At 37.8% G+C, this 27,534-nt stretch overlaps 1 protein-coding gene across 2 annotated transcripts in view; it reads right to left on the bottom strand.

The window, feature by feature from the left end:
- Window positions 1–9,270: 9,270 nt before the first annotated feature.
- Window positions 9,271–27,534, bottom strand: part of UBR2 (ubiquitin protein ligase E3 component n-recognin 2) — a 58,659-nt gene continuing 40,395 nt past the window's right edge. For both annotated transcript variants that reach the window (XM_076334473.1, XM_076334474.1), the window contains exons 27-47: window positions 27,223–27,332; window positions 26,927–27,007; window positions 25,963–26,144; window positions 25,063–25,262; window positions 24,058–24,151; window positions 22,434–22,595; window positions 21,972–22,069; window positions 21,308–21,380; window positions 20,339–20,487; window positions 20,188–20,243; window positions 19,666–19,762; window positions 17,442–17,509; window positions 16,884–17,019; window positions 16,156–16,246; window positions 15,532–15,662; window positions 13,695–13,803; window positions 13,386–13,442; window positions 11,748–11,825; window positions 11,282–11,452; window positions 10,488–10,589; window positions 9,271–9,716 (exon numbers count right to left, since the gene is read on the bottom strand). In XM_076334473.1, the coding sequence (XP_076190588.1) occupies window positions 9,575–9,716; window positions 10,488–10,589; window positions 11,282–11,452; window positions 11,748–11,825; window positions 13,386–13,442; window positions 13,695–13,803; window positions 15,532–15,662; window positions 16,156–16,246; window positions 16,884–17,019; window positions 17,442–17,509; window positions 19,666–19,762; window positions 20,188–20,243; window positions 20,339–20,487; window positions 21,308–21,380; window positions 21,972–22,069; window positions 22,434–22,595; window positions 24,058–24,151; window positions 25,063–25,262; window positions 25,963–26,144; window positions 26,927–27,007; window positions 27,223–27,332 (2,387 nt within the window). In that variant the 3' untranslated portion in view covers window positions 9,271–9,574. The remainder of the gene's footprint in view (window positions 9,717–10,487; window positions 10,590–11,281; window positions 11,453–11,747; window positions 11,826–13,385; window positions 13,443–13,694; window positions 13,804–15,531; window positions 15,663–16,155; window positions 16,247–16,883; window positions 17,020–17,441; window positions 17,510–19,665; window positions 19,763–20,187; window positions 20,244–20,338; window positions 20,488–21,307; window positions 21,381–21,971; window positions 22,070–22,433; window positions 22,596–24,057; window positions 24,152–25,062; window positions 25,263–25,962; window positions 26,145–26,926; window positions 27,008–27,222; window positions 27,333–27,534) is intronic.

The following is a 27,534-nucleotide window of genomic DNA, read 5'->3' on the forward strand; positions in this document are numbered from 1 at the left end:
TATCATTTATTTTTTAAAAGAAATGACAAAAAGTGCACTATTTTACTGATGACATTTATTTGAAGGGACACAGAATGTTCACTAAAGTGCTTTAAAGGAGGAAATATAAACAGCTCCCTTAAAGCTATTAATTCCTAAGTAGCCTTAATACAATTGATAAGATTAGCCTCCATGCATTACATGAGCTTGGACATTTTCTAATACCAGCCAAATGCATGTGTGCAGCTTAGCAAAGAGCATGGGAATGCTATAATCGGGCTTGAAGGCACCACGCACTTCCTCACTCATGGTCAGGGAAGGTTTTCAAGGCTGATATAAAGAAAAAGGGATCCACAGCAAAACACTTGCTTATTTCCACCTGACCTGTTTGTTTTGTAAAAAACCCGAACACTGCTCTTACCATAATCAACATAAAATGGGGACGGATCACAAATGCTTATTAAAAAAAAAAAAGAGCATTATTAGAGATTAGTTAATTAAGAGATAAGGCCAGAAAAATAGAATGATGCCATGTGATAACAGCCCCCTGCAGGGAGATGAAGGCTTAGGTAAATTTATTTCTGGTAACAGGAATGCAGCTATCTCAATGAAATCTGAAGTAATGCGTACGTGAAACCTTTTCTTCTTTTTTTTTTTCTTTTTAAATTCTATCAGACGTATAGTGTTCAGTGACTGAAACACTGAAGTAACAAAACACCTCTCTCAAAGCACCTGCGTTTGCTGATCTCATGTCATTTTACAGGTATTACTGAATTTTGATCCAAAGCACATTTGTGAGGTGGGAAAGCTGAAGGAAACCCTGGCCTGGAGCTCAGCTTTGTGGGCAGCTCCCTCTGCAGCACCCTTCCCCGGGAAAGGCACCCCTGTTTTGCAGCCTCCCCCTCGGGTGCGGTGCCGGAGGAAGGGCTGAGCAGGGCTTCCACTTCCCATCCCACCGGCCCCTTCTAAAGCAACACACACAGAACAAGTCTTGCCCGATTAACCTGTTTCTACTAAAAAAGAAGGATAGTTCATAAACATGAGTCAACTATTGAGATGCACGAGTCAGTTATTAAGTTCATTATGAGGTGCGTTTCCATCGTTTGTTCTCAAAGCCAATTTTTCCAGAGCAAAGGGTGACGCGGGAATCAGACCTGCCAGGCAAACTCAGCAAAACAAGGACCAAAGGGCAGGCCTGCAGCCTATCGTCTGAAGAAGTCACACCGCTTCACGAGGCAACCAAGCCTCCACGCATTTTACATCACGCTCCCAGGCAAAACAGGGTCAAGCATCGCAAATCAGAAATGGGGAGACTTGGGCACGTGAAACTCAGTAAGGCACAACGCCAGCTGGGGGGGGGGGGGGGGCGGGCGATGAAAGGAGGAGACCAAAGCATCGGCTCCCAGCAGCGAAGCAGAAAGCAGTAAGTCTGAGGCACATGATTCCCCAGACTGACAGTCTTGTTAAGAGGGTGAAAACGAAGTTTAATTCTTGAAAAAAGACCCAAATGCAAAGTTTTCTTTTTAAGAGTTGCTTTTTTTTCCTTCCCAACCGCCCAAGCAACCTGTTCAGAGGGTAGCACAGCTCTGCCTTAGACAAACGCTTTTTCAAATGGGTGTGAGTTTTCCCATTTACACACGTTTTCTCTGACACAAATAAGACTAAGGTTAAAGATGAAAAAAAACCACAGGTGGAAAATACAAACAAGGACAAGGTGAATTCACAAGTTCATATGAATGAACCTTTCATTAATTATATAAATTAATCAAGAGCAGAAGTAACATTGGTTCTGTAATGTTGCTGTAGGCATATTTTAAGTAAATTATGACAGCATTTCTTGTTTTCATCCCAGAATTTTAAGTGTAATTATGTCCTAAAACTTACATTTATTCTCTACTTGTCCAAGTTTTTTTTAAATTTTAGAGTACTTCAGATTATTCTTGAGATTAGGTAATGTTAAAAATGGATTAAATTCATTTCAGGAAGCATTTTATTCAGGAAGAGACTCACAATGGTATATCTAGATTTCAAATAAATACTACCACAGCATGTCCCCAACTCCAGTGGGACAAAAATGACTTTCTGTCCCCTCCCTCTTTGCAAGCTGGCGCTCAACCAGGCGTGCTGCTCATGCAGGTACACATTCTCAGCGCCACATACCCTCCTCAAATATTTCACAGCTAGGTCTCTGCCACTGGTGAAGACTTACAAGTGGGTCCTGAAGCTCTGAGAGCAGGAAACAACCCCATCCTTCTCCCACTACAGTCACTACCACCACAGCCCTGGGAAACCACGTGCACCTCGCTAGGCGTGCCTGGAGCAGGGCTTCCCACCCTGAGCACGCGTTACGCTCCGGTGCAATGAAGCAACCGCGTTTGTTCTTGAGTTTGCTGCCTTAGACAGACGTGACACCCTTCAACACCTGCATAACTGTTATTCTACATCCGCCCAACCATTTGAAATGCTACCCACACTAAAGTGTTTTATTTAAGTATCTCGCATATGTTGATATTAACAGCAGTTACGCCCTAGCCTCCCAGCTAAACACTGTGTGCTTCTGCATGCTCCAAGTGCCACACATGTTGCTATCGCATAGCATTTATCTCTCCATTAAATAAAAAACCACTCAATTTCTTATTTTCAGCTCCATCCTGTTCAAGCTGATAGCAGAGATAGAGAGGAGCTTAAAGCCTACATTGAGTACACAGAAAACGAAAATGCAACACAGAGTACTTTTTTTTCCAGAGTTCACGCAATCTTCTGAGCTTTCAGCTACTACAGCATTTTATGAATTACCAAAGCTTGACATGGAAAGATTTAAGACACACAGATGAGATGCCTGACTAGTTCAACAGCATTAAATGGATGCCCAACAATTACTGCAGATTTTTTTTTTCTTCTTCCAGTGTACTTTGTGCCGAATTGCACATTCATTCCAAAAGACTCCGATACAATCATCGCAAGAAAATGCAGGCTCCTTGGAGCTGTCTTTATGGGGAGCAAACGTTACCCCTCTATGCAGGCGTCTCTGCTTAGAGGACACCGGTGAATTACATCAGTGAACAAATTGCTGAGCTCCTCGCCTTCGTTATTTTTATATAACCTTTCCTCCGATTTATTAACACGCTTTAGCATCCTCCATGTTAAAAGTACTGCAAGTACAGAAATATGTTCCACACATTATTCCTCAAATACGTGGTTGATTTCAAATCAACACCTTGGTTTTATAAGTGACTAAAACATCCTGCAGTGGTCTGCACAGGTGCCATCACTAACCTGAGCTCAGCTGTCCCACCCTGCCCGGGGCTGACTAGCCAGTCTGGCTTTCCTTCCAGGATCCTACGCAAAGAGCAAGCTGGAAAACTTACCACCTCTGAGTTCATGCTGTCTGGAAAGAGACTGTGAAAATATATATTCATAAACTGATGAAAAAGCAACATTTAATTGTTGCTGTCATGGAGACGAAGATCAGTACTTGCCATTCCTTAGCTCCTACACCTGGCGCACTGCAGAAACTCCTCATGCTCTCCCTCTTCTTTTTTCTCCAAGAGAAGAGTGTTCAACAAATCTCTCCATCAAGATATAAAGACACAAGATTTGGGCATCTAATGTTTGCATACTAGGAGAGGGCGAAAGGTGGCAGAAGCAGGAGGATACTGAGACAAAACACGACACCACAGTTACTGCTGAATCCCAATGGGTATAAAAAAAAACCTTTCCAAAAGCCAGTTTGCCATCGCCAACCAAGGGGTACGTAGGGAGGACACGGCAGCCACCGCTCCTGTCCTCTGTGGCACATGGTCCTGGCCAGACTGCTTGGACACACACGTCTCAAGAGCCTGTGGGTGAGAGTGTGCGGGTGGATACAGTGAACTTAGAAAGTTAAATAAGATAAAATCACCATGCCCTTCCGTAAGGTCTCAAGCTGAAGCAATAGGATATTTCAGTATGAGGCTTCAATCTATCACCATAAATACCTGGCCACTTCTTAGGGCCAGCTGGTGATAAGGTGTACTAAACAGCATCGAAACACTCCCTGCATGATCAGAGGGTTACAACACACATTCAGTGTGTCACATCCACAAGCCCCTGCTTTGTAAAGGTCTGAACTATTTTACTGTAGTTTATGTTCCTGTAACATGTTTAACAAAGTATGTATTGATCAGTAGAAGGTAAAAATAACAACATTGACAAAACTAGCTCAATACAGTTACACAAGAGTCACACCTCCATTAGCAATCGGACATTGAGCTGACTCTCCCAGACAGAACCAGGAATTGCTATTTTTCCTGACCATTATTAGCCTTGGAATAAAATAAAGATAATAAAACCCCTTCTCCCTCTTACTGGAAAAAGCTGCCTATCAGTCCAAAGAGCACAGTTCTGTGGGACTTTCAGTCAGGCCTTGGAGAGCTTTCCAGCGGATGAAATCCCAGAGCCTGGTCGGGGGGCAAACACTGACTGGTCAAGAGCCTCAGTCAAGCCCGGGATCCCCAACCACCCATGTGACATGGAGTTCTTCACTGTCCCTTACCCAATGGTTCAAACTTCCCCGACAGCAAACCTCCAAACTACATGGGCACTGCTGGCTGGCAGCAAGGAGAGGCAGGGAGGCTCCAGCCCCTTCTGGGCACACCTCCATGCTCTGGAGATGCCTGCGGCGTGTGCTCTCACTGCAGCCCCAGCAGCCAAGCAGGCAACTCTACTTAGTTATCCCAGGCTGATAGCAATGCCCTTCAATCAGTCACTGCTGGTTCCCCAAACCAAGAAATGACACTCCAACAAGCTGAAGCCACTTACTGGTAACTAGAAGTTATCAGCAACTGGAGATTAAGATGTGCTATCCACACACACACGTGACTTTAATCAGGCACTAAAATGACGGAGACTTTTTTGCCTCAGCAATACCCATTTGCAACGTTCTTACTGTGGGGCTCTTCCCACCTTTGCTTGAACATAGCCCAAAAGGAGAAGCCAACTCTACTCCTTCCCATTCTTCTAAACATTCAAATCCCATTTTAAAAAAAAAAAAAAAAAAAGGGAATTCATGGTAAGGAGAGACATTTCCCTAAAGACAACTTGTCTGTAAGACTTCCCATCACTGGTAAGCAACCTTTCTGTGTGCTTGTCCCTATGCCTTTACACTGAGGATATATTGAAGCAGTACCATACAACTCGAACCAGTTATCCAGAGAAAGCGGACAGTCGGATGGTGACGCGTTAGCTATGTACACAGAGGTGTGGTTGGCAGGCTCCCTGGCTGCCGTCACTCCTTGAGCGCCTGGAAGCATTCCTGCAGAAGGCAAGCCTTGATAATAACCGCATCCAGTGTTGTTCCCATGAAGTCTCCAACCTTCTCCATGCAGGGTCAAGTAGGACTCTGGGACACTCACCATAAGGAGCTGAGGAACTGAACAGCTAATGGTAGAGAAGCGGATGCCTCCCTAAGAAAATTTTCCTTTAATGCCAGTTAAGTTATGAAGAGCACCATCCCATTCCCACTAAGATGCAGGATTGGCCAGGTAACGGTCCTGGCTCACCAAAAGCAGAGCAGATTGCAATACGAAAATATGAAGGTCAGAAGACCCATAGAAGCCCCACAAAGATCAACCAAGTATCTCTTGCTATTATCAGAGATAGCCTCCCTGTCCTGGTCATACACAAAAATCATTCTACTGTCAGGTTAGTTTAAAGGCCTGTTCCTTTTTTGCTTCTTAGTAAATGAAAGTTGCTGTAAAACCACTTTCTCTGTACAGTAGATGTCTTACTTTAGAAAAACTTTCAATATGATTTCAGCCAACATCCTCATAACCAGTTTGGGGAGATGTAGACTAGACTGCAAGGTGGACAGAAACCTGTCTGAATTTTCAGGCTCAGAGGGCAGCAATGAACAGTTGGGACGCCAACCAGTTACAAGTGGCATTCCCCAGGGGCTTGTATTCAAGCCAAAACTGTTTAACACTGTCATATTTAACTCAATAATCTCAACAGTGGGATGGAAATACAGAGCCACTACTTCTCACCAAAGCCAATTCCTAGAAAGGAGCAGAGAAGGGGAGTCGAGGGCAGAAGGGAGGCAGACCGCATGCTCGGTTGGATCATAACAAGACTCTACTGTGAAGAGATTTGAGATGCAACTCCCCTCATGCAATCTAATCTTCCAGAAAGGCAAAGAGCTGGGATTTTGTGCTGAAGGTATTTCCACAGTAAGTCGAGCACCCAGCTTCTCCTCTACACATTCAGGTCTGTCCTGGTTTCGGCAGGGATAGAGTTAATTTCCTTCCTAGTAGCTGGTACACTGCTGTGTTTTGGATTTAGGATGAGAACAAAGTTGATAACGCACCGATGTTTTAGTTGTTGCTGAGCAGTGCTTACACTAGCCAAGGACTTTGCAGCTTCCCATGCTCCTGCCGACTGAGAAGGCTGGAGGTGCACAAGAAGCTGGGAGGGGGCACAGCCAAACTGGCCAAAGGGACATTCCATACCATGTGACGTCATGCTCAGTACATAAACTGGGGGAAGCTGGCCGGGGGGGCCGCTGCTTGGGGACTGGCTGGGCATCGGTCAGCGGGTGGTGAGCAATTGCATTGTGCATCGCTTGCTTTGTGTATTATCATTTTATTTCAATTATTAAACTGTTTTTATCTCAACCCACGAGTTTTTCTCACTTGTGCTCTTCCAATCTCTCTCCCATCCCACCGGGGGGAGGGGGGGGGAAGAGGAGGGGAAGTGAGCAAGCGGCTGTGTGGTGCTCAGTTGCCAACTGAGGTTAAAACACGACAAGGTCAGAGAGAAAATGATCACAGTGATGTAGCTTCTGAACAAAACACCAAGTCATTTAGCATAAAATAAAATGCATTTAAATGAGATGCCAGGGCTGGGGCTTGAGAGCTAGTAAGGCTCAAAAGTGAAAGAACAGAAGGTCTGTGCGGCCACACTTGCAGAGCAAGAAAGAGAGCCTCCTGTGGCAGGCTGGGGAGAGTACAAAGTGTTATCTTGAAGTATGAACAGAGTAAAAAACATTACTGATGTGAACCTCAACCCTCATCCCTTTACAAAATATAAATTTACAATCCTTTAAAAAGATGATTAGACTTTCTAGAAGAGGTCAAGAAAGGTTTAACTGACCGAAGCAAATGACATTAATAATATAATCATCTTACATTTTTAGCCGGGGAATTGCAGATGTTGCATATCCAGGTATTTCTGTTAGCTTGAGATTAACAAGGTGACACACTTGAAGGAACAAGCTCAGCAAAATTCTAAAAACAACGTTTAAAAGTACTTATTTAACATCAACACCAAAAGCATTTACTTGAAGCTTTCAGCTTTGTTTTGTTTTCTGTTGTGATGGTTTCTGGTTTGGGGATTTTGTGGGGTTTTGTTGTTGTTTTTTTTCGCCCCCCAAACACATAATACATTGTAGATTGTACACGTAATCTGCAGATATTAAAGTTATAGCCAATTTATTACAGATATTATTTCCCTGATACTGAAACAATGTTACATATATAAATATTTCTACATTAATATAAACACATGCAAACCAAATCAGAAAATAGAAGTCTTGAGTAAAGAATGACTAAACTCGCAAAAAGTGATAAATTGTGTACTTTGCAATTATTTGTAGTCATAATTTTACCAACCTATTCAACCTTGCAGCCTCCAACTCTGATCTCAGAAAAAAATCCTTCTTGCTGTCAACAGTTTGCTTTGTACAGAGAAATCTGTCAGTATGATCAATTATCTTTTTAATATTATGCTTACAGGAAAAGAGAGTTTTTCAGTGCAGTTACACATTATTTGAAACTGTGGCACACAGCTTAAGAAAAAGACTCTCTGCAAAGGAATAGTAACGTCACCAAAAAAGTGTGAAAAGAAAATTGTTGATATATCAACCAGCTTAAGTAGGGGAAGGCAGAGAATAAGCATTAACGTCATTTTTTCCTGCAACTTCTGCATGTCTCTGTAAAAACTCACAGCAATATATAAGTGATTAGAACTACGACAGGTAGTGGAGACAAGAGTAGTCTGTACTGTTTTTAAGAAAAGGAAATCAACATTGGCCAAGTTTCTTTATTTCATATTTCACATCTTCACTCAATACTGTTACTGAATGTTTGAAAAATTGTCCTGTACACCATGAATATACAAAATTTATCTGAAGCATTAAATCTGTAAAAATAGAAACAATTCAGTCAGACCAAGTGTAACTGAAGACACAGCAGACAGTAAAGGGATTGCTTATCTGGGCTGAAGACGTAGTCAGAAAGTAAGACTTAACTAAAAGAACCACAGATTATTAAGGAAACAGAACTATGTAAATTAAGATTTTACTAATTTGTCAGAAGATAGGAGAGAGAAAGGTAATGGATTTTATTTTAAATCAATAAGCATAACGTCACTTTTTAGAGACACCTTGGCGGTCTAATTACATACAGCTAGAAAACTCACTGCCTTCAGGCACCCTCATATCAAGTGCAAATCTGCGCAGTTATATAATATATTTATAAAATATACTATATGCAAACATCTTTACAGAGCTTCAAATCAAGTCAAAAAGTAAATATACTTGATGGGAAAACAGAAAAAAAATTGAATCTATGCAAAAAGGTGGGCAGTGTGATTGTGGCCTTTCAAAGCCAGAGGAAACCATTCAGCTTGTCTGCAACAAAAAGGAGATGGGATTTGCACCTTAAAAGTTTACTGTTAACAAAAATGAAGAAAATATCCTCTGTGCTTCTGCAAATTAACATAAAATCAGCTTTTGATGACATTTTACGTATTGTCGTTATCTTAAAATATCTTCTAAAGCACAATGTCAACCCTTCAATACCAATAACCAATCACGTAATTGAAAGTGGAAGGGTTTCCCAGCTAAATTCAAATTACAAACTACATAATTCTAAGGAGTGCAATGCTCTGGAAAAAGCTTTAAATTAAATTATTTTACTTGTAAAGCTAGTGTTAGGTTTTTTTAGTTAAAAAACAACTGGAAGCAAGAAAGCTGCAAGAGTACAAATGACAAAATCGTTTCAGATACACCAAGTGAAAGAGTGAATTATCCACCGATGCAGAGAGTAACATCCATTTGCTACATTATTTGCTTCCTTACTTCATTCCATTGCATGTACACACAGCTTAAGTATTAAAATGCAGAATAATAAATAAAACGGCTCAGATTACTAGCAAGGGGCAAAACACAATCCGTAATTGTGCTCTATCTAGTTTCTGTTTCAGCAGTCTTTTTCTCTTGCAGTTTATAAGAAAAATCATAGTCAGACTTCCAAAAAGAGTCATTCTTTTTTTATCAGAAACTCAAGTTCATTTGCCCAGGTTTATAACCCAAGACATTTCTGTGAAGGAAGCACAGTGCAAATTATATGACTAATAAAACTTGCTTACATAGAAAGAAGTTTACTTGATTAAAGTTAACTGGTATCTTTATGAAATACATTGTAAAACAAAAGATTAAATAACGGGACCGGGTTTGGGGTTTTTTCCCCCCTCAGACTTTTTTTTCCTAATCCCTCCTTTGAAAAGCTTACTGAGTTACAAAAATCTTAATAAAGTTCCAGTCTTCAGCAGATAACCATTATAAATGCTGCCAATCAATGCCAACTAGTGTTTGATTTGCTTCTTGTGCATGTCCAATTTCCTCTGTGATACTGTGCTGCTGCCAGAGTTTTTGAATCTTTTTAAATCGTTCTTTGCACAGATGTAAGGGATTCCCGCGTCTGAAAAGGAGATAATACGTATCAGGAATGATAAAACACTGCAGCTAAGCACAAACACTCAGGTGCGACATATTAAATATTAGATAACCCTTTAAAATATTAAAATGTTTAGATAACACCTTGACATTATTCTCTTGTCAGAACAAATCAACAGATACTTTGATCAGTAAACTGGAGTGCTACCTTCCCTGGTCCCCCACCCTTACTGCTCAACAGTTCCCTCTCCAGCCTTTGGGAATCTCACGTACAGTCCACCGAAGTCTGTACATAGGTTTTCAGCAATCTTTCCATGCTGAACCAGCTCATATGCTATGATTTTGACCAGCTTCAGAAGTAGCAAGCATTAACAATATCGAATTCCCAAACTATTCTCATAGGAAACAGAGACAGGAGTTACCACATTAAATTAAATTATCTCATAGTATTTTCACTTGGTATTAAATTAACACAGATTATACAAACAAACGCACTATACACAAATAAAATTTGCAGCCTCAGTTTCTAGGTAACTTCACAGATGCTAAAGAGATTTATGTTTTTACACCTCAAGACAACTGTTTATAACCTGGGAAAGGTCTTCCATTAAGTATTTTTAACCTAAAAAACACGTATTAGCACTAAAATGTTTGAAGATATTAGATGCAACAGCAATGTCAAAATATAACATTAGCTATATAATTAAAATAAAAAAGTAACATAGAAAGTGTATTTTACAAACCAGATAGTTATAGAATTCCTGTATTTAAAAGATACATTTTTAAAAATATTTACCTGAGTCCCTGGTCTGTCTCTCCATAGTCATCGAGATAAGGAGGAGGATAAAAGCAGCCCTTTGTTTTTCCAGCTAAAAATAGCACCTGACATTCTCGTACTCTAGAGAGAAACACAGAGGAGATTTTTAGGCATCGATTTTTAGGTGAATAGTTTCTCATATTTTCATAGACACTGTTTTTCCAGTTCTCACCTACTTTCATTCTGTATAATCTGCATGTACAGATTTTTTAAAGGTACTTTTGTTTTTTAAAACTAAAGATCTTATTCTCTTCCTGTTAGAACTCCTCGGTAGCAGTTAAAGCAATGCAGTTTCATGTCCTATCATTTGCAGTCTGTGTAAAATACTCGACACAACCACAAGAAGAAAATAAAACAATTTCACTTCTCACTAATCTTTGCCAAAGTGAAAATAGACATTATCTAACCCTTCCTTGTATGCAGGAAGACAGCTAAAATGAATTTCATGTTTTCAACAGCAGCAGCAACAACATCATCATCATCATCAAGGTATTTACCTTCACTGTTTTGTAATACTCGAGTGGAAATAAACACACAGAGAAAACAAATTCACTTTAAATTTGGTATGATACCTTATCTTCAAGGAAACAACCTCTGAACCTTACACCAAAGTATAAGGAAGATGAATACACTCTAGTTTTTAGGCGACCCTGTTATTAACAAACCACTGCCTTTACAAACCACCCCTACAATCACATTTATAGAACTATTCGTTTCATGTCCACACACACCATCTAACCTAGCAAAATAAGTAGAGGTGTTCAGTTCCTTACCTAAGGAATATGCCCACTCCAGAACCACAAGTGTATGTATGTGCAGTACAGGCTCCAACATCTTCTCCTTCTAATTCCGTTTGACAACAGTAACTCTGAGAACATAGCATGGTCCCACACACAAGGCACAATGTTGGGGCTCTGCTTTTATCACCACCTGATTTCGGACACCTTTTGTTAAGCAAAAGAAAAAAAACAAAACCCCACCGTATATATTAACTCTAGAAGGTAAAAAGATTCAAAAGTACTTTTGAACATTTATACAGTTAACAGTTATACAGATCCCTGCAATTCCTATTTCACTGAAATACACAGCGGTTTTGCCAGAAGAGACGACAATCAACATGTGCCATTAACTTTATGATTCTACAAACATATTCCTGAGGCTTTCAGGTTAGAGGTTTCCCAGTTCATCAAAAGCAGCAGACAACTTTAGGGGTCCTCGCTATAATTGCATACAACTTACGAGAAATTGGATGCTTGGTTAATGAGGCAGCTGTAGTCGTCCGGAAGGTCTATTAATTTGTTGGATTCTCTTGCATAGCTAGAATAAAGCAATCAAATTAACCACTCATATTTCAATGAATAATACACAGTGATTTCAAACTCATTCACGTTTTCCTGAATCATCTAAACAGCATCTGTGAATAATTAAATTTTTAAAGTTTTCCTCTTCAATTAAATTTTTAAAGTTTTCCTCTTCAATTAAATTTTTAAAGTTTTCCTCTTCAATTAAATTTTTAAAGTTTTCCTCTTCTCTGCCATTCATAGAGTAAAATGGCAGCACATAAAAAAAGGAACCCCCAACATCTCTCAGCTAGACCACCTCCAGTTTTCTTAATTATATTTTTTATGAATTTGAGAAAACGTACAGGCAGAAAGTCAGAAAAATACGTCATACATATGCTTTTAGCAAAGCCTCATGACTTTGTTCTGCTCCCTTATCAGTTTGCTTTGTGTTTTCCTTTTGTCGCTAATATTGAATGGAAAATACTCTGACACTCCAGTTCAGAGAACTTGTATCCTGAAGAGAACGAAATATTCATGCAATGAAAATGACCTATTTAATACCAAGTATTTATAGCTTTAGAAATAACAGTTAAAAGTTAATTTTTTTTGCAGATGCTATACACTAAATTTTAATAATCTTCAACTCTAGGAATAATACAAATTAGACTGTGAAATGTAAATAGAGGTTTGTAACAGAAGCAATGCACAAGAACATGCTGAGAGGAAAAAAAAATCAGTCAAGTTAGACATAATCTTGGGAAGAGCAGTTAAGAATTAGCAAAAGGAACACATGGAATAAAACTCCCAACAATCACACATAACAGGAAATCAATTATGCAATCAGAGTATTCTTACTGTATAAGATATTCTGTTAATAGTCTGGTATTTAACAGATGAAGTGATTAATTTTTACTTTTGTCACTTAGCCTTATTGTATGTACAACGTTGAAAGACTGATTTTATGTATTTAGCACAGGAGATTAAAATGCAGGGATATATTTTTAATGACAGCACTGTGAACCTCATATTCATTTATAATTATTTGGATAATTGATAACCACCATTTTTACCCAGCCTTCATAAAGAAGACGACCCCAAATGCTTTTCTACACCCACTAAGCATTAAATGCGTTCTGAATTCAAAATAATTGGTTAGCAAGTAGAAATGTATGAAAAGCAAATTTTATTTTTGGCAACTGACTCGGTGTTGATTTCACTGAAGAATTTGGATTCTTTAAAAAGCTCTTCAATGCTTCGTATTTTTAAACAAAGGTTACAGATGTCTTTTAGCAATAGCAAAGGTACAAATCAACTACAGGAAACATGAGAAGTGTTATGGCCTCTGATTACTGCAGATCAGTCTAAATAAAACTGTGATATTTAACTCTGTCTTTAAACTCTACTAATTCAAGCAATATTTCATTTTCTTACAAAATTCCAAAAATCTCTTTGCTTATCCCCTAATATCTTTGTCATTCAATAAAGCAGAACGGATACCATGTTGTTATAAACACCCTTTAGAAAAAAATATTTGGAGAAAACTACAACATTGAAGTTTCTCCCATGTCTCTGCTTAAAATTTCTCCATGTTTACCTGATAGCATGTCTCTTGCCTTCAAGGTATCTTTTTACTTCATTGTTGCTACACCAACTACAAGAAAGAAAGAGTGGCTTTTAGCTTCAATGGATGATACTTTCCAAAAATAAATAAGTGAAAATGCCAAAGTACGTCTATTCAATAATCTCTACAACCAAAATTATTTCTTTCAAAATGCTTCTTTCACAAATGCTTTTCAAAGTCCACTATTCATTTCCCTATATGCACTCCTGGGAGAATACTTCTATTACTATCTTGTGCAGAATTCCTTATTATATTTAAACTAAGCATAAAACCACAACTTACCTTTCTATTAATGTGTTCAGAATCTCACTATTTTCTTGAAAAAGGCAAGTGAGGTTGCTTGGCAAGGAAAGATAGCTACATAAGTGTTCAAACTGGTTTGTTCCATTTACTGCAAAAAAAAGTATAATTCTCATAACGGCATTTTTTAAATTACATCAACTACAATAAATGAAATACAGCCCTAAATGGGACAATTTTTTTTTTTTTTAAACTGTATTCCCCCACACCCAAAATGTGGTATGAAGTATGAAAGTGCTAGTAAAGACACCAGACAGCTATGTTGGAAAACAGCCAGTAATGAGAAGCAACTTTCCTCAAACTTCCCCTCTAAGCATGTTTCAAGCCTGGTCATATAAGAACCACAACAGAGAGCCCAATGGTCTTTACAACTTGGTATGTCTTCATTTTAATGTCATCCATTAAATGGCTACTTTGTCCCCTTTGTAGTCCACGACACAAACTGACGCAGGTGATCACTGACAGTATACCAGGAAGTATACCACAGTCTCAGAAATACAGAAATTCCAAAAACGTCTGCAATGCTAAACTCTTCAAAAACGTTATGTAGGACACAACTGCTACATTGCCATGTTCATGATACTAGTCTATTGGTTTGAGCCCCTGGGCCTCTGCTCTCCCAACTTTCAGGACAAAGAGTACCAGTACCTCTTCTGTGGCATGGCCCCTTTTGCTCCTGAATAAAGGAGTGAAGAAAATTAAAATGAAAGCTGAGCTCACTTCCCTCTCACAGCCAAGTGATTCCTGTTTCACAATCCCCAATAAAACACTACAGAAGAACAATACAGGCCAGCTGTGGGATCAGCGGGCCTGGGGCAGGTGAGTGGCTAGGGAAAGCAAAACACCCAGTCCTACACAGCCAGCATCAGGACGTATCTTGGTGGTGGGGACCTGCGGGGCCATCCAAGCACCTGGGACTTGAGGATTGTAACAAAGTGAAGCAAAGCCTTCCTCTTCCCCTCTCCTACAACCAACTCTTTAACAGCCCATGGACCTACTGTCTGGAAGTACAGCTGCACTTTGTACCTCATCTTTAGATTATCTGTAACAAAGAACTCAAGCAGTCACTACTGGCCCAGACTATGAATTTCAGAAAACTTGTTACAGGAAATCAAAGTTCAGAAATAGAGGTTTCTTTTTTTTTTTTTTTTTTTTGACCCAAATGCTTAAGCATTGCTATTGTAAAATGAAAATAAACTACATTTTAAACACAATTTGTCAAGAAGCTATGTATCAAGGAAACATTCTACAAGTTCTGCAGTTGTTCTCATGTCAGCTCAGCACCACATACCATATTTTGTTTTAAACATGGGAATCCTGAAGCAGTGTGAAGCTACTTATAAGTAATATCTTCAGATTTACATTCAGTCCCTACATACACCATACGTGGAGGACAGTAAAGTACATTAATAACATCGATTATTTGGGGTGTAACATAACATCAATGTATTTGGAGATTTTAATTATTAGTGGATGCTGATTTGAATGAAATTGATACAAGGAAAAGCAGGTCTCATTTGAAAACAGTTATCAATAGATCTGAAATAATCAATATTTCACTTTTTAACAGAAGAGCATCAGTTTCTGTTTTAGGTAAGCTAAAATGGCGTTGGCCTTGATATTAAAAATACATTTTTAAAAAGGAAACAAATTTTTTTTTTTGTTTTCCTTTTTCATTATGTAGATATGATTGTGCACTGGTAACAAACCCACATTCATTCAATCAGCTTCTTCAGAAAAGAGAGTTTAAATGTAGTTTATTTTGTCCATAAATGTTTGTATCTCTTGAAAAGCTGATTTAATACAAAGCAGACAGTACCTTGAATTTCTGAAGGTGCTGGGACTCCATTTAAGTAATGGAAAAACAAAGCAGAACATCTCAGGAAAGGCATGATTCCAGCTTTTAGATTCCTCCACAGGTGCCAGCCTGAGGAAATTTCTTTCAAGGCACTTAAGAGAACACAATAAAAAAAAGTTTTCTTATATTTAATCATTTCAGTCTGAGAACTATATTTAGTAAGTCTTCAGTCATACTTCATATTAAATTACTGACTTCAGTTGAAACAAGCATCATGCAAAGTGTTTATTTCAAAGCTAATTCCAAGAAAAACAATCAGAGATTCATAAAAATGTAACCAACTGGGACAGTAAATGAAGGAAAATTTTGCATAGACATTTCAGATCCTAACAAGTTTTCTGTACTCAGACACTGCCAATTCCAGATTCTACACATCTGCAAACTGACTAAAAAAATTCTTCCAGAGCACAATTTTCATGAGCGGGTATCTTCATGAGCACAAACAGAGGAATTTATAGGAATAGTTACTTGAAAATTTTATCTAGAAGTAGTGGATGAGAAACAAGATGCAAGAGTTCCCAAGTTATGAGTTGAGTCCAGGAGGGAGAAAATATTATAAATTTTATCAAAAGATCGCCCTTTTACCTTCCTGTACACTGGCAAAGAAATTTATACAGTGTAAGCACAGCTACTTCCTCTTCACTGTTAGTGTCTTCTTGATCCATGCCATTCTCTTCTGAAGAAAGAAAGAAATAAAAAGCAAATTACTTCATATATACATGTTTACACAGCAAGAATGTAATTTTTCAGGTTTCGAGAAAAAGGCCAAAACTAAGTGAAATATTCCACTGTACTACAATATGATGTACTGGAAAAAAGTTTTCTGCTGCACATTTTATGTTTTAAGTTTATGCTACTGTCAGCTCCAGTGAGGTGTTGGTTTACTTGTTCGATTGGTTGGGTTTCTTAATATACTTGCATGGAGTTCTTTGCTTTTGGCGTACTACACCTTATCCAGTTCCTCTTGCCAGAAGATACACTGATTCCTTACTTCACTAACTGCAACTCATTCATCATGCAATGCTTAAGCCAAGTCTCTGCAATAAACGCTTCCAGGCACTGCTACATTATCTGGAAAGCTAGGATTCACGACTAGCTATGCTCCAAAAAACCTCTACTGTTAAGCAATGAAGACAAAAGACTGAACTTTCATGAATACAATTTATCAATACTTTCTATAGGCTGAAAGAGAGAGTACCTGCAATTTTATTTTGCAACTGTAAACTGCATACATTTACCAATAGCACCTTAGTGTTTTCCAAGTACAGATGTGAGGAATCATTTCAATAGAAGTTGAAAGAAAGTGGCATTACCTGTTGATGAGGTAAGTAAAATTTGTATTATGTGTGCCATAGTGACAAGATGAAACAGGTGAAGATCTCCAGTGCCAAGACTAACCCCTGAAAAATCCTGACAATGTATGGCAGGGAAAGAAAGCACCAAGCTTACCTGTAAAAGAAAACACAAAAGCTGGTATATTCCTTTTCTTTTTGAATCTTCCCATTTTCTCTGCTCATGCTGCAACTATACCCTTTGAAGACAGCATACCTCATAATGTTTGTTCGGGATTTTTTTTTTTTTTGCGCTATTTTCTCTTTGTGGTTTGTTGGGAGATTGTTTTTGGTAGTTTTTGTTTTGTTTTTAACATCCAAAGAGTATACATTCCACCTCATTTTACCCCATTTTTATTTATACATAAGAATACTTGCAATGAAAAAAGTCTTTAAATTGTATTAAGTAGTGAAAAAATACTAAAAACCTGAACATTTTGAAAGGTTCCTAACCCAAAGTAAACAGAAACTTTCCAATGAAGTTTTGACATAGTGCCTACTGGATCAAAACATTATTAATATGTATTATGGAATACTTACCAATAAATGAAACATGTCAATATCAAGTATGCAAGGAAGATTTCCATTTTTTTCATTAGGCACCAGTGCTGAGTATTTTAGAAAGAAAAATAAATTTATTAATTGAAATATTGAATATATGAAAAGATTTTAGTGTACTTTAGTTACAAAATGAGAGCCATCTCCTTGGTTTATATGCTTAAAGTACTTAAAATACAAATGTACCTGTTTTGGCCAGAAAGGTGTGAATTCAAGAGTTGTTCAACATTACTGGAAAAGGCTCTTACCTACTTGACTGTACTGTATTGAAATGAAACAAACCCAAAATAACTGTATCAAAGTAAGTGCAGCCATTCACTACTCCCACAGCGACCTTCTTCAATTGCTTAGGTTTCCAGTGGGAGAAATAAGCTCAAACACTAGCGACTAAACAGAAACACTAATTATTGTCTGTTCAAAGGAAACTTTTGCAATTCGCTTAACTTTACAAGGTTCCCTAAATTTGCCTCACGTTACTTATTTGCCTTACAGGCTCAAAAATGCATTGCTAAAGAGTGTCTTAATTTCATTATTTTATCTCCAATTATGAAAGAGCTAGGTATTGGTCTCTCCACCTCTGTAGTATTCACATTCACTGTAACCACAAAGTATCAACCAAAGCACTCGACCTGACAACAGAAATTCACACACGTAATAAATTGCAAGTAACAGAGTAAACTCCATCTAAAAGCAAACACAAGTAAAGGGTCTTGAAAATGTTACAATGTGTTTAAAAAAACAATCACGGAACAGTTGCAAACTTCTTTACTCCAAGCAGTAAAATCTGATTTACAATAAAAGAGTTTACACTGCAGCTATGAGAATAGTTTTACAATGCAGCTATACGCATTGAGCTGCCACGTTTAAAAACACTACTACAGTAAAAAGTAGTCTCATCATAACAACTTAAAAATATTTCAGCTGAAGACTGCTGCCTTGCTGGCCAGAAAATTAACAGCTGAAGATCTGTGACATTTTGAAGCTATTTCTGTTAGCAAACATTTCACCACCACTCAGATTTCAAATGCTTCTACTTTTGTAACCATACAGCCACAGAACTCAACCCAAAAGTCTTAAAAATGCTTCTATCAAAAATGTGACCAGAGCAAGGGACTTCCAAAACCATACTTTTATTCGATAAGTTATCTTTATGTATAAATAGTTCATAGAATACTGACAGATCAAAGGCTAATAATTTTCCTTATTCCTAGCCTTGAAAAATCAAATAAAATAACAAATCTTTTTCCTTCATAAAAATAAAAGCAGTACAGTTGCTTCTGTCAGCTGGAGGGAAGAAGAGCTTTGAAGAAACATTCATGCAATTTCAAGAAAACCCAAACCATGCAGAACATTGTATACTACAAAGTTCCAGTCAAATATCTAGCAACATTGTCTCTTCTACTTCACATAGAAAATGGCTCAGTCATTACTGCTACAAACTGATGTCAATTAAGTTCTTCCCCATAAAGCTGCCAACTGTTTGCTGAAGTAGGTGGTATCAATTCTACTAGTAATTTCAGTATATGAATGCATTTTAAAAGTTTCCATGCTCTACTGCCTGTAAACATTACAATTATCCCATTTTATACCCTTTCAGAATAGTCCTCTCATGTAATTATTGCATTAGGCTGAACTTCAGACTCTTCACCTGTATCTACAAATGCTTCAAGCTTGGAACATTTTGGCTGTTCTCATTAAAATCCTCAACTAATATATGACATTACATAATAAGTCCTGGCTTATCACAGATCCTACTTTTCAAAGGCAGAGAAGTTTGCAGATATATTAGAGACCTCTGCAAATATCCTATTTCCTTTCAATACTATATTAATCTTAATTTCCTCCTCTTTAAAGTTCCAGCGTACCACTTCTCTTTTGTGAAGGACCACGCTTCCTTCTCTTTTGCTCTAGGTACCTTTCTAAAAGCAGCAATACAAATGCTGGGAAGAATCAACAGAACTCCTTCACAGCAAAATATCCATGCTTCTCTTGAAATGTATCTTGGAACTGCAGACCAAAAGAAATGTCTTTTTTCCATGGTATGATGAAATTTGTATAGGTACACATGTGAAAATACCAGCTCTTGGTCTATTACTTAAAACCACTACATAAAACAATCTTCTTGATAACAAGACTAACAATCATTCTGTAAGCATTTTTCTGTATCTGTATCTTTGTGAAAAACAGAATAAGGTGGTAAACTTACATGCTAAGAGAGTACAAAAGTGACCCTGTACTGCCGAAAGAGATGAAACTGTCCAGTGAGCTGCTGCAAATCTTGTTAATGATGTAAGGCAGTCATCCTTTAAAAACAAAGAAAAAGAGACACTGCCACAGTTAACGAAGTTCCTCAATATGAAAAGGTCTTTTGACTTACAGCATTCTTTTCAGGCCCCTCAGCTGCAGTTTATGGAAGCACTTTGAGTGTCTAAGCATATGACAAAGATATTTATGTTTATGCAAATATACAAGTTCCCTTCAGTATTCTTACTTTGACTGAAACCCTAGCCTTACTAAACTATGCATTTATAGGAAAAAAACCCATAATAGTTTTGCTAGATTTGATTTTTACATAGATTAATAATCAGATACTGATTGACCAAACAGTGGGATCCAACAAATAAAGCTATCAAATAACCATAACTTAACATTTTGATATTCTGCATTAAAGAAGCACAATTCCCTCTTTTTCCACTGATTCAGAGAGGAATTGCTGCTTAATCCTTACCTGTCGACAAGGTAAATGACCAAATAATGGTTTATCTTCATCAGCTAAAAGTCGTTCTGGAAATAAACAAAACCCCAAAATATTTCAGTGCTGTGAATTTAACTAAATTCTGAAATTCACATATAAAGGAGCAAAATGAATACATTAGTACCTATAGTCTGTATCGTGTAAGCACAGCTTCCCCAGCACATTATAGGTACACGTGGATCTTCTTCATTTGGATGAACCTTCAAGCCTACTTTGTATGTCGCCGTACCAAAAGTTGTCAACATCTCTTTTATGCTCTCAGAATAAGGGTTCCTGAAACAAAGAAAACAGTATTAACAATTCATTTTTTTCTCCACTGGCAGCATAGTACTTTTAATGATGAGCATTCACCCCATAGCTGAACACCTGGATTTTTAAAATTTAAGCGAGAACTCCAGTATCTTTCTTTGGATCTGGTATTCTGTAATCTCTTTTCTGTGACAGATACACTCACAATCAATTTTTGATTATTTGATTGGAATCAATCTCATTTTTTAGCATTAAGAATATCCAGTCTTCAAAGGTAATATAGTTAAGACTAAATTAAGAGAACTGTGTGTGTCTGATGGCAAAATCTGTCATCTGCTGGGACAGGTGTCTTGCATTTGTGTGTGTAGTGGCAGGTAAATGTCTGTACCATGTAATGAAATTCATTACTTTCTCCCCAGGTGAGGAAGGGGTAGACTCAAATACAAACATACCATAGTAGCTGAAATTACATATTAACATACTCTCCATTTCATAGTCTTTCTTGACGTTTTACTTGTAGTGCTGAGCTACAATGATGAATCCTTCATCCGGTTACAAGTAATCGGGAAAGCAAGCTTAATCCTGATGTTGAAATTTATACAACAGCAGTGTCTTCTCTGCACATCCATGCTTCACGTCCGCCTCTGAAATTCTACTGCATTATTTACTGCTTGTGGGTTGGACTTCAATACCATCATAATAATAGGATCAACTTTTCTAATTAAGGCAAAATTCATATTTTTGCCTGAATTAGTGAGACCTTATAGCACAGAAGTCGCATTCTATTTTCATGTTACCATTTCATGATGAAGTTTTAATGATTTATTAAGACGTAAATACATACTTCGGTTTGAAATCTGGTCTAAATCCTTCAGGTAATTGCAGCTGATCCATTTTTTCTGAATTACCAGAATTGCCTGTACAAACAAGAAGTAACAAAACACCGATAGTTCACCTATACATAATTTTTACATTATAAAAAGGTGCAGGAGCACATCACCAGAAACTGAAATTCCAAGCTACTCTTGCCACTTTTGCCACCATCTCTCAATGTCACTGTGGTACAACCATAATACTTGGTCTTTTTCCTGAACTGGGGTTGTTTAGCCCAGAGAAAAGGAGGCTGAGGGGAGATGTTGTCGCTCTCTACAACTACCTGAAAGGAGGTTGTAGCGAGGTGGGTGTCGGTCTCTTCTCCCAAGTAACAAGCGATAGGACAAGAGGAAACGGCCTCAAGTTGCGCCAGGGGAGGTTTAGATTGGACATGAGGAAAAATTTCTTCACTGACAGGGTTGTCAGGCGTTGGAGCAGGCTGCCCAGGGAAGTGGTGGAGTCCCCATCCCTGGAGGTATTTAAAAGACGTGTAGACGTGGCACTTAGGGACATGGTTTAGTGGTGGACTTGGCAGTGCTAGGTTAACGGTTGGACTTGATGATCTTAAAGGTCTTTTCCAACCTAAATGGTTCTATGACTTTCACATACAAATACACACATTTCTTCAGACTTACTTGCACAGTCTTCATCTCGAAGTAAATACAGTGCTTTTATTTGCTGGGATATTGTTTTGATCCACTGAGCTAGGTTTGGTTGGCCTGAAAAGTCTAACCTGTCCAAAAATATATATAAACAGAATACACACATTAGTTAAGAACAAACTATATACAGAATTAGTAATTCACAAGCATTCCATGTTCTTCTGTTTCTCAACAGGCTCTTTCTCTGTTGCCCACATATTTCTCTATCTTCAGTTCTTTCCCCGCAGGTGCTACACTTCACTGTCCCTTCATACTCTAAATTCCATACTATACAACAACCAAGGAAGGTCCATAAACCAAAATAAGCAGGGAGGCAACCCATTCGAGATTATCAAAACAGAAGATAATAAACATTTTGAAAGGGGTTTTTGAGGTGTGGCTTGTTTGGGATTTTGTTTTTTATGTTTACCGAGGACATTTATAAAGCAAACAGACCTGTTAAACAAAACTCTTGGTGGAGGAAGCAGAGGAATAACGGTGTTGCTTAAGCATTCACAAAGTGGGCAAAGGAATTCACCATTTTCTACATCGTAACTTGTGTGTACTCGTAATCTTTGTTGTCTTCGTTGCTCTTTCGCTTGGACAGCATCAAAATACCTTTAGAAAAGAGCAAGATATTAATGACAAATTATTAAAACATTACTTTAAATGTATAAATTCTTGAATTGTCATGAAGACACTGTTTTGCCTTTTCCCAGATATACATAAGAGAATTATCTGAAGGAAAAAGCTCTATCCTCTGACTGATAAAGTACTACTAAGTGCAGGCTATTCCCAGTTTTTTGCAGCCAAAATCCCCCCAAATGCTGAAGTTCAATGGGCTGTCAAAATCACATTTAAGTCTGAACTTCAGCAATTTCCATTTAGGAAAAAAAAGGGTGAGGGGGAGAGGTAGAGAGAATGTTGAAGGATTAAAAAAAAAAATTCTTCAGTTTTACATAAAATTTTAAGGGAGGTGCCATGAGCATTATCCACATGCATATTCCATTACAGGCCACAACAGAGCAGCCACTGGAAAAACTGGTGGCTGATCTCCAAATCCTATACGATAAAGAACTGAATTCACTGCTTTGCTAAACATAGCTGCTATTCCAGAAGCCTCTGGAATGGTTTAGAGCATGCCCGACGATGACCCAAAAATGGTCTAAACACAGACCATTTAAGGTCATATAAGGACATTTCCAGGAGTTAATGGCAACCACGCAGGACTGTACATGAGCTACACAAGAAGATGAAGAACACATCTTCAGTGAGCAGTGATATCAAAGACCACAAATGAAACCTGCACTAGGATCATCGCATGGTGGTTATGGCCACAGAATCTCTGGGAGCTCCTAACAGTCTTCAGAATTTGAAACCAGGCACTTTAGAAGCCATGCCAAGGATGAAAGCAAGTGCCTAATCGAAGTCAGAGGCTTGAATGGTTTGCATTTATCACATGGCATTGGCACCACATAGCACTAAGCACATTTATCCCCCTCCAAAAATCAAAGAATAAAAATAACTCAAAAAGGTTATATAAAAAACAACTAAGAACAAAGGATAAAATTGAGTTTATGCTGCAGATGAACTTGAACTAGGCTGCAGATGTTTCTACTTCAAGTTAAACATGATGGAGGAATTAAGAGTGCAAGGGATGCACTGTCATTTAAAACTTCAGTAGAGAACACAAGAAGCAGCAGGAATGTGTCTATTACTGAACCACAAAAAAACCCAAAAAAATCTGAGCTTCAGCGTTCAGATATATGTGCGCCACAGGGGATTATGCAGAGGGATAAACAACCAAAGGGAATGAAAGCTGCCATGTGTGGCTTTGGATTCTTAATTTTCATTTACTATCTGTCATCTTGGAAAAGATTTTGAACATGTTTACAGTATTTGTTGTAATGATTTCTACTCCCCCCCCCCCCCCCCCCAAACAGAAAGCTTTTTTAATCGCTTCATGACATTCCTTTAAGTTTACTACATGGTAGTAATTTTGCCATTAAAATTAGTGCCAGTAGGCAAACTGATGGCACGACATGCTATTTGGACTAAAAACTTAAATATAGCTTTTTACCTCTGCCAACAATGAGCATGCATAATATGTCCACAGCTACCCGTGTGTGTTCCACATGACAGATCTGGGTGCATGAATAATGGGTCATACTTTTCTGTATTTAAAATAAAACAAAACAACTTTGAAATAAACATTTATCAAAAGACTTAACTGCAGATAAATGTTGCCACATTCGCATTATTATTAAACTTTATCACAAAAGTATAACTCATTTGATGAAGCATAAAACATATTACTAATCCACAACAACTTAAACTGTTTAGGTCATATACAGGTATCATGTCATTTTGTTTTAAGCATATGTGGTGCTCAGTTGCCAGCTGAGGTTAAACCACGACAGTACTGTACTTAGACTTCAAACCAAGCTTTCGGAGGTGCTAGGCCCTGGTAAAAGTCCTCAAGATCTACCTGCAGTTTTGGTGGTTCAGTACCATTGAACAATGAGTCTAAGAACATTAATCTTCAGAGTGAGAGTGCCAAATGATTCAGTACAGAAATTTTCTATGTGTTTACATATACAGAATCCAAAGAAACCTTTGCAATAATGCCACTGATCATTGTGATCTGTTTCACAAAGTTACCTAAATCCAAGCATTTTTTTTATTATCACTAAGAGGCATTTCAGATCGCATAACTGAGAGGAAGGAAATGTGTATCTTGTGCTTTTACATCACTACATCAACACCTCCTCTCTCTATAACATTACGGGCGTAGTTTAAGAACAAACACTTCTGATTTTAAAGGGTTTTTTAATAGTTACAAATAATTTGTCATAAATGGTTGGCAGAACATTTAGATAATGCTTTGCAGTGATTTTACATTATTTTGAACACACATTTCTACCTCACTAAAAATATGGGAGTTTTGCCACTGATTACAATGAAGTCATTCACAGTTATACAGTTAACCTAAGAAAGTGACACTACTGTCTCAAAAGAAAGCATGTGCTTGTTATAGTGACTCTGACATTCATTAATATTGAAGACAGCTATGAACTTTACTTACCAGTGTCTGGAATAATTTTGTTTCTATTTTTAGACAACACAGTTGATCGCTGAATAAATGCTGCCAAGACCATAGCCCTGCTGTCCACTTTAACTTCTTGTTCCTCCTGACACAATATACACATAACAACCTGTCTGTGTTCAGCTACTCTAGTTTGCTCTGGTCCCAAGGCTGTGAGCTTTGCATCTGAAATGACAGGGCTAGAATATTCAAAGAATACTAGTGAGCAAATTATTTGAAAAACATTACAAATCAGATCATTATTTAAATGTGATTAAAGAGCTTTCTAGCTTTATGATAAATGCTCTCTGGCAAAAAACAGTTCTGGCATTTATACAACAATTCCTGTGTCCCCAGAAATAGAACATATTTTACAGAAAAAATTCATACCCTCCCAATAGTATTACCCACTCCAGTTTAACATGGAAACTGTATCTGCGACCCTCCATCATCACCATCCCTTAAGTGCCCGACATAAATTCTGAAAACACTCTCCACTTCCCCACAAAATCATTAGCATGCTTCAATTCGTATTTCCAGCTACAAGCAGATTTTCTTCCAGATCCTCAACAGACATATAATCAGCTATTTCCAATTTACTATGTTTAATAGCATAGTCTCTTCAGTATTAACAACAATTTACTGGATGATTTTATAGAAAAAATTATTTGCCTGTTTATGTTGAGCACTATGAGGACGGGACAAGGGAGGAATCAATATTTATCCCAACATCTTGACAGAAAGGGGAAGAAAGCATTCCATTTACTGCTGCTATTTTGGTCTCAAAAACTTACGCATAGTTTTGCGTCAAGACTAAAAAAAAAGCGCTTTTTTAAGCGGTAACACTAGGACAATCTGATGTAAAAGTTAAAAGAAAAAATTTAAATTATATTCCTTTACCTATTTTCATGTACTCCGGAGGTTGAAGTATCTAGCTCCTCCAAAGTTTGCTGAAATAGTTCTTTGTTTTCATTAATGAAGTGCCGTTGCATCTCAGACATCTGGGCCATAATCTTTTCCCTGCGCAGTCTGGCAATCTCGGCTTTTCGCTTCCTTTCAGCTTTGTCTTTATCACGTGAACTCTGAAATTGTATTGTTCGCTCGGTCATTTTTATAATCTTGTTACAACAGACAATTTATTTTAGCTACTGCTGTGTGTAACATGTACTAACCTCCAAACAATGAAAATCTCATAAAAAGACAAAAGAAAAGTCTACCAAAAAAGTTATTTTGTGCCCTCTTTTCTTTAGCTCATGTTCAATGCCACATAGAACTGCAGATCCAGAAGGGTACCTCTCCCCCTCAACCTTTAACTGTATTTTGTATTTCTCTTCCCTTTCAGCATTCATAAGATAAAAAGGTAAGTAAGTGACAGGTCTCGTCTCTAGTGCTGCTCTTCCTCCAGACTAGCTGTATTCCTAAATGCACTACAGGGCTCCAAGGTCTTTGTGTAGTATCTAGAATGTCATGTCAAGCTAAAGGGATCAGCAGAGCTTATCTGGAATGACCTGCATAGTAAAAATACGTAGATACCATTTCTTTTAACAACTTTCCAAGGAGTCTGAAATTATGGGAAAAGCAGAATCATTAAATGCTGTGATCAGTACTACAAACAGTTCTAAGGAGTAAACTTGCAAAAGATTTGGAGACTACAATATATAAAGCAAAGAAAAATAGTCCAGGGACTCTCCCAATAGGTCTTTCAAACAAATGGGTTTGATCTATAAGCTGTGAGACTGCATTTCAGAAATCAGTGCAATCAGTTTCCCATCTTTGATTTAGAGCTGCAATTAGAAATACAGTCCTTTGCTAGTCACAACCCAGACCCGTTTCAGATCAGCTAACTGTTACAGCTTGCTTTTACCTCCTCCATAATATTTCCTTCTGTCTCAGCCACAGGACTTGTAGAAGAGCTTTCTCTTAGTTTCTTAATAGTATTAAAAGTCTGTAAGAAAAAAAAAACAATTTGTTTGTGACATGTGAATATAACTTTGTATACTATAATGCTGGCCAGATAATGCGCAGTGTTGGATTCCAGAAGAGGAAAAAAGTAGGTACAACAAATCAACATGGGAAATAAGGAAATCATCACGATATAATTAGGAAAGTTTCAAAAATCTTCTTTCCATGATTTTCAGCAGTTATATAAAGCAGATTTACCTTCAATATCCATCTGATCATGTCCTTGTGCACTTCCAGATGAGGTGCGTTTTGCAGTGTTTCTAGCATAGCTAGTATACTAGGGGAATTATTGGGTGCCTCTCCTGGTCCTGAGAAAAAATTACGACAACAATTGATTACACTGTTACCTGACAAACTAATCATTCGCTAACATTAAAAATAACAAAAACCAAAAAACAACACTTGTATATGTTCAGCAGCTGAAGAATTCCTTCAACAAATGGGCAGAATATGTAACTTTCATTCCCCCCTCTGCAAACATTTTCACGAATACCCTCTAAATCCTGAAAA

Source organism: Aptenodytes patagonicus, chromosome 3 (genome assembly GCF_965638725.1).
Source record: "Aptenodytes patagonicus chromosome 3, bAptPat1.pri.cur, whole genome shotgun sequence".
NCBI classification, from domain to species: domain Eukaryota; kingdom Metazoa; phylum Chordata; class Aves; order Sphenisciformes; family Spheniscidae; genus Aptenodytes; species Aptenodytes patagonicus.